The sequence below is a fragment of the Phyllopteryx taeniolatus genome, chromosome 19 (assembly GCF_024500385.1).
Source record: "Phyllopteryx taeniolatus isolate TA_2022b chromosome 19, UOR_Ptae_1.2, whole genome shotgun sequence".
NCBI lineage: Eukaryota > Metazoa > Chordata > Actinopteri > Syngnathiformes > Syngnathidae > Phyllopteryx > Phyllopteryx taeniolatus.
Genome location: NC_084520.1, coordinates 14,796,320 through 14,808,145, shown reverse-complemented (window position 1 = coordinate 14,808,145; position 11,826 = coordinate 14,796,320). Strand labels below are relative to the sequence as shown.

At 42.3% G+C, this 11,826-nt stretch overlaps 1 protein-coding gene across 2 annotated transcripts; it reads left to right on the top strand.

The window, feature by feature from the left end:
• The first annotated feature begins 3,608 nt into the window (after window positions 1-3,608).
• On the top strand, window positions 3,609-11,390 carry slc4a1b (solute carrier family 4 member 1b (Diego blood group)). 2 transcript variants are annotated; one of them, XM_061756827.1, is made up of 17 exons: window positions 3,609-3,754; window positions 5,452-5,617; window positions 5,804-5,939; window positions 6,549-6,621; window positions 6,768-6,810; window positions 6,968-7,152; window positions 7,351-7,549; window positions 7,729-7,932; window positions 8,000-8,148; window positions 8,884-9,078; window positions 9,174-9,422; window positions 9,502-9,591; window positions 9,852-10,018; window positions 10,148-10,389; window positions 10,505-10,674; window positions 10,764-10,937; window positions 11,040-11,390. In XM_061756827.1, the coding sequence occupies exons 2-17, from the start codon at window positions 5,458-5,460 to the stop codon at window positions 11,118-11,120; spliced, it is 2,517 nt and encodes an 838-aa protein (XP_061612811.1). In that variant the 5' UTR covers window positions 3,609-3,754; window positions 5,452-5,457; the 3' UTR covers window positions 11,121-11,390. The 2 variants fall into 2 exon arrangements, with proteins under 2 accessions (XP_061612811.1, XP_061612810.1); XM_061756826.1 differs by having other exon boundaries at window positions 7,351-7,555.
• Window positions 11,391-11,826: the final 436 nt, after the last annotated feature.

Sequence of the window (11,826 nt, the reverse complement as noted above, 5' to 3'; positions counted from 1 at the left end):
CTCCTAATACGTTCTCTACTCAACTTGGTCTGCGAAGGTAGGGTTTATTGTCAGTCCTCAATATATGTGAAACAAAATTAGAAAAAAACTAAATCAAATGCTGAGTCTTAAACTCAGTTGACAGCCACAGAATAAAAATGTTTTTTTTAAGATAAGGGTTTAAAAAATATTTGTAAATACATTTATCTAATTCTGCGGCAAAGACGCAATTTCACTATAGCAAAAAATTTCCCGCACCCAAAAGCCGTCCTGTGCGGCCGCACATAATGCACGTGCCAGAAACTGCCACTCTATACTGAATATTTACATTTAATACTATGACGTCTTTTGTCATTTATAGTACATGTCATAGACTGTCGGCAGTAGCAGCAAAAATTGCCATTAAATTTGTCATACTTTTTCAAATTTTTTTTGAACAGGTGTAATTCAATCATCATGATTCGATTCATTGGCTTCTATATGAATTGGCGGCCCTATTTTAACGCAATAATCCAACCATTGAAAAGTCCTCAACATCACGAACATCTTAAGGCTTTTTGGTCTTCCCCTGCATGGAACACTGACTTCTTTCCTTTAAAAAAAAAAAAAAAAAAAAAAAAAAGATGCTCTTTAATCTGTGACTTCAATCTGAGGACAAAACACTGCTGCCTTTATGCATGGTAGGACACAACATTCTGTTGAATAACGTGACACCTGAGGCAAACTATTGGCTTGATATAAAACAAGTCGCGCTCCATGGGTTCGGATCATGACTAAACACGCTGTACTCGTTAAAGATGTTGCGCGCAGAAGAATGTTAAGCGAAAATATTGGAGGAGCAGTGAGTTTGCAGTCTGCCCAGAAGCCACATGGCATGCAGGACACTGATGTAGTTCACACACGGCAAGATAATGAAGCTCGATTATCGCCTCTCTTCTTTTGAAGGAAGAAGAAAATTATTTTTTATTTTATTTTTATTTTTTTGACTTCTGTCCTCAAACTGCATAGATTGGGACAGAGTCTATGGTATGAACAAAATTTGAGACAACAAAATCAGCCTTTGCTAAATGGTTAGCACGAGTGCGCTAGCGATTGCTATTTTATGTATTGAGAAGAAAAAAAGAAAATACGCCCACTACCATTAGTTCACTCATAAGTCTTTTTCCATGTACATTACACATCTAATAGAGTCTTAAAAATGACTTACAGACACTCCTGTGTCATTTTTGCCAACGTTTATCAGTGGCCCAACGATGCGTCTGTCTGTAAAATGAAACATTGGTTCCGGTGGCGCAAACATGGTTTCGGGTGGAATTTATCTCCCCCCCCCTTTTTATTTATTTATTTATTTATTTGGGTCCCGGCGGAGCTTTGAGGCAGACATTCTTTGTCAACCTTTTTTTGGAAGTCAACTTAGCCAAGTTATTCAATTTATTTATTTATTTTTACGATTTATTTTTTTTTTTTTTTTGGGAGTCATTTGAGGCGCTTTAGTGAGCTGCAAAGTATATAAGTCAAGTGCATTTGGTGGCGTACTGGTGCTCATCTTTGGTTGGTTGGTCGAGAGAAATGTGGCTATATTCCTTTAAATGACATTGACATCTTGTATTTTTTCCTTTCCTGAGTTGAATAGGAGGTGTCTAATGTGCATTTGAAGTAGATAGCTGTGGCTCACATTGCTATCGTTGCACTGTTGATGCCGCAGCGACCTTCTGTCACGAGGCAGCAGACAGAGGATGGGTGGTCCGCGTGGCGTCCACTGTCCCCTCTCAGATTCCAATCAAGGTTTGCGTTCCAGGTGACTCGTCCTGTGGAAAGAAAGTGTGTGTGGCCTCGCTTAATCACTTTTGTGAGTCCCCGAAAACGTCTGTTTTAAGGGTTAGAATTACATTTAATGGTGAAGAAAAAGTTGTCATGATAGTGTGCTGGTTCAAATGACGACAGCATTCATTTTGTTGCAGAGCAGGAGTCTAAATTAATTATGGCCTTGGCAGTCGCGCATTTTTGCTGATGTTGCGACGGTGACATGGATTTTCTCTCTGCGCATCTGTTCCTCTTTGCATTCATACATTATTTATACAACCACAGTAACCCCATCTTCCGCTCGTTTGCCGTTCTCCGTCATTATATGGTCGGTCGGTCTTAATCGCATCATGTGGAAGCTATTCTTTTGAGTTTGTTTGTTTTTTAAATGAACATGGCGTTCAAATGTCACCACTGACAACGTGTACAAATGACAAACGTGTATGCACTGGGAATGTGTTCAACAAGGAGTCGAGTGTTGACCCCCATTGTCTATTATTCAACCTTGTCTATGTGTTTGGTAAAACAGGATTTTGATTTTATTTTTTTGGGAGGGGGGGAGGGGGGATTTGGTGGCAGTGAGTGGGCCTTTTGTATTGATCAGATGTGAGGAGACACCATTGAAATAAAAGACATTTAAAAAATCTGCCTCAGGCATTTTTGGCTGTCAAAGCCACGATATGGTGCGACTACTCACTCATATTGACACACAGTGGGAAAGAACTACAAGATGATTCTGTCACATCTTTATCTTCTTTGTACTATTTAAGCAAATCGTGAAAGTAACTCATCCGCCCTTTATTTTTATTTTTTCTCATACTGTACTGTAATTGGCCATACAGTACATGCCACAAAAAGGTGGAAAGAGCTACGTTTGCCTAATTGAAGCTCCTCAACTCAATTCAACAATTCCTCAGCACCAAAATGCCACCGGATGGACAGATGGGTGGATCCATCTATCTGTCTGTCTGTCTGTCTACATACAGATATAAAATACCTAAATGTAAACACAATGTTATCATGGTGTCTTCTGTGCTTTTTGTTTTTTTTTACAGGCTAAATACACCATTAACGTCTGAGAACTTTTCTAACACAATGCCGCCCCCTGTCGGAAGATCCCCGCTTACGCTACTTCAAGGAAGTAATTTCTCAAATAATACTCATCCATGTTCCTGGTATGTAAGTGTACCCAAAATCGTTCACTATCAACTACTTTTGTCTCTGCACCAATGCATTCATTGCATGTACATTTATAGCGTTTGGCCTTTTGTTTGCCTTTTTTTGTGACACTTTTCCCCAAAAACTTTTGATTGCTTTTACACTTATGAATTCAATTGAATTTAACGGACAATCGGCTGTAACAGACGACCCCGCCCCCCATTAGTCTGTTAAATCGAGGTTCCTCTGTACAGAGTTTTACATTTGCAGCATGCAAGTGGTGGGACCCAGAGTTTTTTCTTTTTTTTTTTTACGATAGTGTCTGCCCCCGACCTGAAGGTTTTAAGGCAACACCGACCATAAACTCTACGGTGGACACGACAAAATGGCCCCTAATGGACCTCCTCAAAACTACCTGTCGAGCCTCTCTATTGGAAGGTGATGGCAAATGGACATCATGGAGAACGACCAAGTTTCTACCGCTTGGCTTTTGAAGGTGAGAGCACATAGACCCAACAGTGTAATCCAAGCCTTTGTTGACCTCTAAACACAGACATTAAATGGGATAAGATGCTGGTTGGATAATGACATAGTGTGACACCGCACATACCAAGCAGCTGTTTTTACTATCAATATTATGGGTGCTAGATGTCAGACTGTAAATTGGAGTGCGTATGCATGCACACGTGCGTGTACCACCCATCATCCGGCGGCATGCATCCATAAATATATCCTTTTATAAAGTCTTTCTTCCCGTTTCTACAGGTCAGTCGCCTGTGGCCGCTTCTGCCCGCTTGGTGGACGACTGCAAGAGGTAGGTGTGACTCTCGCCGCTGACGTTGTGACCGTCAATCACCCAGTGGCGCTGGGCAGAACTTTCATGTGAAAGCAGTGCGCTGTTAGGAAATTATTAATTTGTGCAATATTGTTCTGTTCGTCTTAAACACCTGCTGATTGGCGCTTGATCATGCGGGATTGAAAAAAATGCAGGCGTAGACACGTAATAATAATAATAATAATAATTGCCTAATTTGCTCCTTCAGACGTTTCTAATATTCTGACCCCACAGCCTTATAAATGTCAATTATTTTTTTCTTTTTTTTTTTTTTTAAATAAAACTGACTATGTCAACTGACTGTCAATCAAAAATTAGACAAATTTTCTTTGGATCAAAATATTGTATTTGTATTAGTTCAGAATCAAATCAATATATTTTATGCCATTGCTATAATGCAGTGATTCTCAAAGTGTTGTACCTCCAGTGGTTTTTAACCCAACAGATTCCATTTGTGAATTACAGTTCATTTGTATTCAACTCCCTTTGCCTTGCCAGGTTATTTGCAGGTGAGGTAAAATAGAAAAGTGTGCCACATGAAAGAATCACTGCCTAATTGCAGTTCAGTTGTGTTGAACTTTTCAGTCTAATACATTTTCATCTACTTTGGCTACAATTTCATTTGACCTTTATGTGCAATTCATTTTAATGAATCATTGTTTGAGTCGGGGTTTTTTTCGTTTTGTTTTTTTCCTATATTGATGCACATTCTCAAACTGTTAGAGTGGCTTACAATAATATTCAATATATTTTGAAGGACTAAAACCTCTGCTTCGTGTTTGAGGCCCAGTACGCTATTGTATTTTAATGTTAATCATGATGGTGGAACTTGAAGAGTTAAGTATTATTTTTTTTTTAGGTGGTACTTGGTGTAAAACATTTGACAACCACTGCCTTGTGTGTACAGTGTGTACTCTTACGATGCATAGTCATGATAACACACATGGAAGAATGTGCACCTTTTTAGGTATAAACTTCAATGTCACACATTTATAGACAGTCAACACGCACACACACAGGCGCCACTCATACTTCCACAGAATGTCAATCCAATATTAATCTTCCGCCCCTTTTTTCATCTGTGTTTTGAAAATAAATAATTCTGTTTTCAAATACAACTTCAGCGTTCCAGTTGCAGTTGCAGCCACTGAATGCACTGCGACCTCTTTACAACACATCATTAACACCACCACACCACAAACAATCATTTTCTCAGCTAAATTAAAAAAAAAAAAAAAAAAAAAAAAGATATTTGAATTTACATTATTGTAGCCAATGTAAATGACAAACAATTGAATGTTTTTTTTTTTATGACGCAATGACACATTTATATAGAAATGTGTTTATGAAGATAGGCAATAAGTACTCAAAGATGACTCATTTAAATGTCAGATTTCAATTTCCACAATTTAGCCACATACACACGCGCCATCAAGTGAGAGACACGCACACTCCCAGCACGCGACACATATTGACAGTCCAAACATGCCCTGGATGAGCTTCCACTGGCCCAAAGCCTGATGCCAGTATGTTTAACTTTTAGACACAGGGTCTTCATGCAGACCACACGCAGAGCAATGGCTAACGAAAAAATGTAAACTATGCAAATGCATGGAAAAGCAAGTTCATCTCCGTCCATGTTCTTGTATGGGGTGTGATGTATTTCTCGTGCTCAGAGAAAGATGATGAAGGACCACAACGAGCAGAGCTACTGGCAGGAGACAGGGCGATGGGCGGCCTACGAGGAGAGCTTCGACCCCGAGTCCGGCGTCTGGGCGTCCTCGCACGTCTCGTACCTCACCTTCAAGAGCCTGGTGCAGCTTCGACGCTTCATGAACACAGGTCATCCATTGGTACCAAATAGACGCTCAAACCAAGAGTTATTATCTTTTTTTGTTTGTTTGTTTGTTTTTTGTGCATACCTACATATGGGGACCATAGCGCCAGTAAAACAAACTTACTAGTGTGACATAAGGATGCATAGTGGTCATCAACAAGTACAAAGCACCCACGTGTCTCTGCATCCAGGTGTGATGCTTTTTGACTGTGTGGAGAAGACCTGGGCCGGCATCGCAGAGAAATTGGTCGCTGAGATGCTCAAACAGAAGCAGATCAGACCAGCAGACCAGGAGGGCGTCATGAAGTGTCTGCTCCACAACCGCAGGTAGACACCAAAACAGGATCAGGAATTGGTCCCCTTAATGTCAGACTAATACATTTACCGCCGCTAATTTTATATCTCATCCTGGGTAATTTCATCCCTTCTCATCATGCATGTAGACTCTTAAAAAAAAAAATCTGTTCAATTTCTTACTATGGGACTAATAAAGGTTTACTATTGGGGTATCTCATCTCATTTGATCATACTCATTATCTCCTCATCCCGCCACCGAAGCACCATTGTAAATTTCCTCACGGGAACTAATAAAATGTTACCTTATCTGTGTCTTTTCTCATTTCATGTTATCTCATCACATCCGATCTCATGAAGTCTCCAAAACATCAATGTCAACTTCTTTACAGCGGGAATAATCAAGGTCTTCTGTTACTCTCATCTTGTTATTTCATCGCTTCTCCTCCTGCAGAGACATTGTAAATTTCCATATTATGGGATGCCACCCATAGATTTACCTGACTAACACTGATACCCTTTCACCTTTTCTCATTAAACAGTAGCTGCACCAATGTTGTTGTGGATTAGACAACCCCCCCCCCCCTCCCCCCTCGCCCACCCCACCCGGGAACAGGTTCATTTTCTATTTCGTCCCTCCAGCCAAGAAGCTGATCCGGAGAGTCAAGCCCTGACCGATGGAGCGGACCTACGCAGGTTTTCGGTCAAGGAAAGGGTGAGGTGATCCGCTGCTTATCTCATGACATGCAATACGTATGACTTGAAATGTAAAATTGACTTCTCACAGACCAGCAAATGAAAACACAATCGGACTGACTGTGATTTGAGCTTTTTGTTAATGAATGTTTCCGTTTTGTGTAGAAGGATGAATCTGACCGTGTGGAGGCCTCCATGGTGTTAGTAGGTACGAAAGTGTTACTTCAATGTCAGCACATTTTAAAGAGGGACAGTGAAACCCCCGTATCGCGGTTCGGTATTTTCAAATTCGCCTATTTTTTCTCAGGGGTTCACTGTATGTCGTTAGTGCAATCGTGAAAATAATATCTCGATGTTCGGTGCAGGAGCTTTGGACTTCCTGGAAAAGCCCGCAGTCGTGTTTGTGCGTCTGAAAGAGGCGGCGGCGCTCGACTCGGCCTTGGAGGCTCTGGAGCCGTTACGCTTCGTCTTCGTGCTGATCGGGCCCAGCAACGCCGATACGGATTATCATGAGAGTGGGCGAGCCATGGCAGCGCTAATGGCTGACAAAGTGAGTCCGCCGACACTGTGCACCGTGTGAGAGGTGGAAGTATGTGCAAGTCATAAGTTAACACATTCACTGCCATTGACGGCTTTAGAAGTCAAATATCCATGTTAAATGGGAAGGCTGGCAGTGAATGAGTTAAGTGTCAAATCCTAATGTGAAATTCTCGGAAAGTGAATTTGTATTTCTATTTCTATCCACCAGGTGTTCAACCAGGCGGCGTCTCGGGCTAAAAGCCTGCGAAACTTGACTGAAGCTGTGGGCGACTTCATGGACTGCAGCATTGTCATCCCGCCCACTGAGATCCAAAATGAAGCCACGCTCAGTTCCATAATCAAGTTTCAGAAGAAGTTGCTGAAGGACAGAGTCCACTCATCTGAGCCCGTGCTGGACAGCAAACCTGGTCAGAGTAAGGCTGGATCTAGTACCACAGTTTTTCCCAACCTTTATTGAGCCACGGCACATATTTTACGTAAAAAAACAAAACAAAAAACTGTCATGGCAAACAAAAATATCACAAAGGAAATACAACACAGTACTTGCAAATTTGATGATCCACTTGATGAAGTTTTCTTTCTTTAGTTTCCTTCTCTACAGCACTTCCGCCTGAAGATCCCCTGGCCCGCACGGGTCGACCATTCGGCGGGATGATTCGAGACATTAGAAAACGATACCAGTACTACAAGAGCGACATTACCGATGCTCTCAACGCTCAGGTCCTTGCTGCCATCATCTTCATCTACTTTGCGGCTCTCGCTCCTGCCATCACCTTTGGGGGCCTCCTAGGTCTGTATGCAATTTTGGTACGAACAGATTAGACGGTGGCGCTCAACTATCATGTTTCCTCATTTAGCGGACAAAGTGGAGGATATGATGGGCGTCCCGGAGCTTCTCATTTCTACTAGCATCCAAGGGATTATCTTCTGCTTCGTTGCTGCCCAGCCTGTGCTTGTTATTGGATTCTCTGGGCCTCTCTTAGTGTTTGAGGAGGCCTTCTATGCTGTGAGTAAAAAAAACAAACATTTTTTTTAAAAGTAGCAGACATTTAGAACTTTCCATAAGCAGCTTCCCATCCATATGTAAATTCTTGAGTCATAGTTTCCACTTGAATGGTACCTTATTGGCTCGGCCGAGAATTGATGCTTTTCAGCTGGCGCAAGAAGAGGCTAAAATACTAAAAAGCTACTATTTGTAGTGCTGCTTAAAAGAAAAGAACTTAACCAAAATACTAGTTTACAAAAGCACAGTCCGTGTTGCCAATTTAGCAATTTGGTCGCTACATTTAGCTCCTTTTCCGACCGTTCTAGCGATCATTTTAACTATAAGCGACTGCCATGTTTAATTCCAGCTAAGAAACGGACAACATGAATGGAACCATTTTCACGGAAATTGACAAACATGTCAGATTTTTTAATGGACCCAAAGTTAAGGTAGGAAGAAGTAATTGGCTCAGTATGTTTGTTTTGTCTTGGTGTGTCGGTCCCCAATATATAGGTATACCATTTTTAAAATGATATGACATCATTGATTGTAGATTACCAAAACCAAGATACAGATTGCGGACCCCTGGAAGACCAGGGACCCAGTTTGAGAACCACTCATTCCAAATGCTGCTTTCATTGAGGCGTGGTTTGCGCACTTCCATATTTCAAAGTTGAAAACCAATCGAGCCGAGGCTGCGCAGCCGGAAAGCGGCTTGAGATTCTTCCTGGCGGCACTCGTGTCTTGTTGATACAGTTCTGCAAGTCCCAGGAGATCGAGTACATTGTCGGGCGAGTGTGGGTGGGCGTGTGGCTGGTGGTCATCGTGGTGATCATCGTGGCGTGCGAGGGAAGCTTCCTGGTGCGCTTCATTTCCCGCTTCACCCAGGAGATATTCTCCATCCTCATCTCCATCATCTTCATCTACGAAACCTTCGCCAAGCTCGCGAGGGTAATCATTCAGCCGTCGGTCGTCTTCGTTCGTGACTCCGTTGTCTGGAATGTGGCGCAGTCCGTCAGAATACAATAACTCTCCCACCTCTCCAGATCTTCAAGGCTCATCCGCTGATTCTGAATTACGATCACCTGAATGCATCTCTCGAAAACCCCTGGCGCCCGAGGGTGGAACACACGGTCATCTTGGACAACGTGACTGGCAACACGACCGTTCTCGTCAACACTTTAACGCCACCTTACCCTAACACGGCACTGCTCTCCACGTGCCTCATGCTCGGCTGTTTCTTTATAGCCTATTTCCTGCGCCAGTTCAAGAACGGCACCTTTCTGCCCGGAAAAGTCAGTAGCCCCTTTTTTGCTGTGTACAATAAACTACCTTATGTTGATTAAAGTCATCGTATTTGTATTGCTCCGATAGGTCAGACGTTTGTTGGGTGACTTTGGTGTTCCAATTGCCATTTTCCTCATGATTGTCGTGGACTACATCATTGGGGACACCTACACTCAGGTTGGCGTGGCTCTTATCGTATACGCAGTGATCTAGGCATGCATCAACACAACTTTTTACAGACCGTGCATGAGTACAAGAACTTACATTTGAGTGCTCGCCGATATCATGGCGCAATACTTGATAATGCCATTACGTCTTGCAATTACTCAAATATTGTTCAAAAACACAAAACCGTGAGAAGGGCTATTTGGTTCTACTGCAACTGAATGGTTTAATGGAAATGGAAAAAAGGGGAAAAAATTCAATTGTATCTGTAGAAACTGGTGGTCCCTAAAGGTCTGATGGTGTCAAATCCAGCCAAAAGGGGCTGGCTCATCAACCCGTTTGGAGAGCACACACCTTTCCCTGTGTGGATGATGTTTGCATGCTGCATTCCGGCCGTGCTCGTCTTCATCCTCATCTTCTTGGAGTCTCAAATCACAACGTAGGTCGTATTCCATCTCACTAGAAAAAAAAGGTTCTTTTAGATGCTGTTAAACATTGTTCATTTGATCTTGAATGGAAATGATCCTGTCTCCCCTCCCCCCCCCCCCCCCCCCCCCCCCCCCCCCAGCTTGATCGTGAGCAAACCCGAGAGGAAGATGGCCAAAGGCTCCGGCTTCCACTTTGACCTTCTGATTTTGGTGGGCATGGGCGGGATCAGCGCCATCTTCGGCGCGCCGTGGCTCAGCGCTGCCACGGTGCGCTCAGTCACTCACGCCAATGCGCTCACCGTCATGAGCAAAGGAACCAAACCTGTGATCGAGAAAGTCCTGGAGCAGAGAGTCAGCGGCATCGTTGTGGCGCTGTTGGTTGGTAAGTGCTGGCGGCTTCTGTCACTTTCTGCCACCCGGAATTACCCCGGTGCCTCTTGTTTACCAGCGTTATGAAAAGGTCTAAAGCGAAATCGCGACTGTGTGTTTGTTTCAAGGTCTGTCCATTCTGATGGAGCCCATCCTGAAGTTGATCCCCATGGCGGCCTTGTTCGGGATCTTCCTCTACATGGGCGTCACGTCACTAAACGGCATCCAGCTGTGGGATCGTATGCTGCTGCTTCTCATCCCCAAGAAATACCATCCGAACGAGCCTTACGCCACCAAAGTAAGAGTCGCCCGTTGCCGTGACAAGCGCAGCTTTGCGGAAACTGCTGGGATTTGGGGTCGGGTCCTAACGTTGCACTTTGGTGGCAGGTGAGCACCGGAAGAATGCACTTGTTCACTGGCATCCAGATCATGTGCCTCGCACTTCTGTGGATCATCAAATCCAGTCCAGCGTCCCTCGCACTTCCATTCATCCTCATCCTCACTATTCCATTACGCATGGTCATGACCGGGCGGCTCTTCACTGAGTTGGAGATGAAGTGTGTAAGTGGCTTTTCATTGTATTGCAACCTATGTATGAGAATGTTAAACACCTCCTTTACATCTTCTTTTACGTAACATTTTATTTATTTATTTATTTTTAAGTTGGATGCTGACGACGCTAAAGTGACATTCGAGGAGGAGCCGGGACAAGATGTGTACTGGGAAACTCAGATGCCATTGTAGGCATAGAGAAAGGGCACTCTTTAAAAAAAATAAAAAATAAATAACATTTTTGAAATGTTTAATTATGGCTCAAATTCAAGTTTGCAAACATTTGTATTTCCATTGAAAATTGGGCAGACTATTTCTGACTCTTCAATTTGATTTTGATATGACAAATCAAATTTGTCTTTAAAAAAAATGCAATTGAGCCATTCCTTGCTATTGGTGCCTTTTCTATTCCCAGGAAAACACTTTTGTTTAAAGTAAATAAAATGCCAATTATGAAAACATTGTCATTATTTGTTGTCTTCCTTCTCACATGAACACAAAAATAATGCCTTTTAAAAAAAATACGTTTTTTTTTAATAAAAATCAGTTTTCTGTTTTTTGACCCAGATGTCCCCAAGGTCAATTTTCAGTTTAGGAGACATATTTGCAATTTAAATGTAAATAAATAGAAACACACTTTCATTGTATGTTATATTTAAGGTATCTCCAAAACATAGATCAATGGAAGCATTGGTTTTCAATATTATTATTTTTTTAATATAATTTATTGAGTGTCCACAATATCCCTTTCCACCCTGATAGTCTGTGGTAGTTTTGACCTCTAAAGAAAGAAAAATCATTCCACATTCTGCATTTGACATCACTCTTTTGGAGGGAAATTAAAGGATCTGAGCGTAAAATTTCTGTCTTCCTTTTGTGTGTGTGGAAATTCCATATT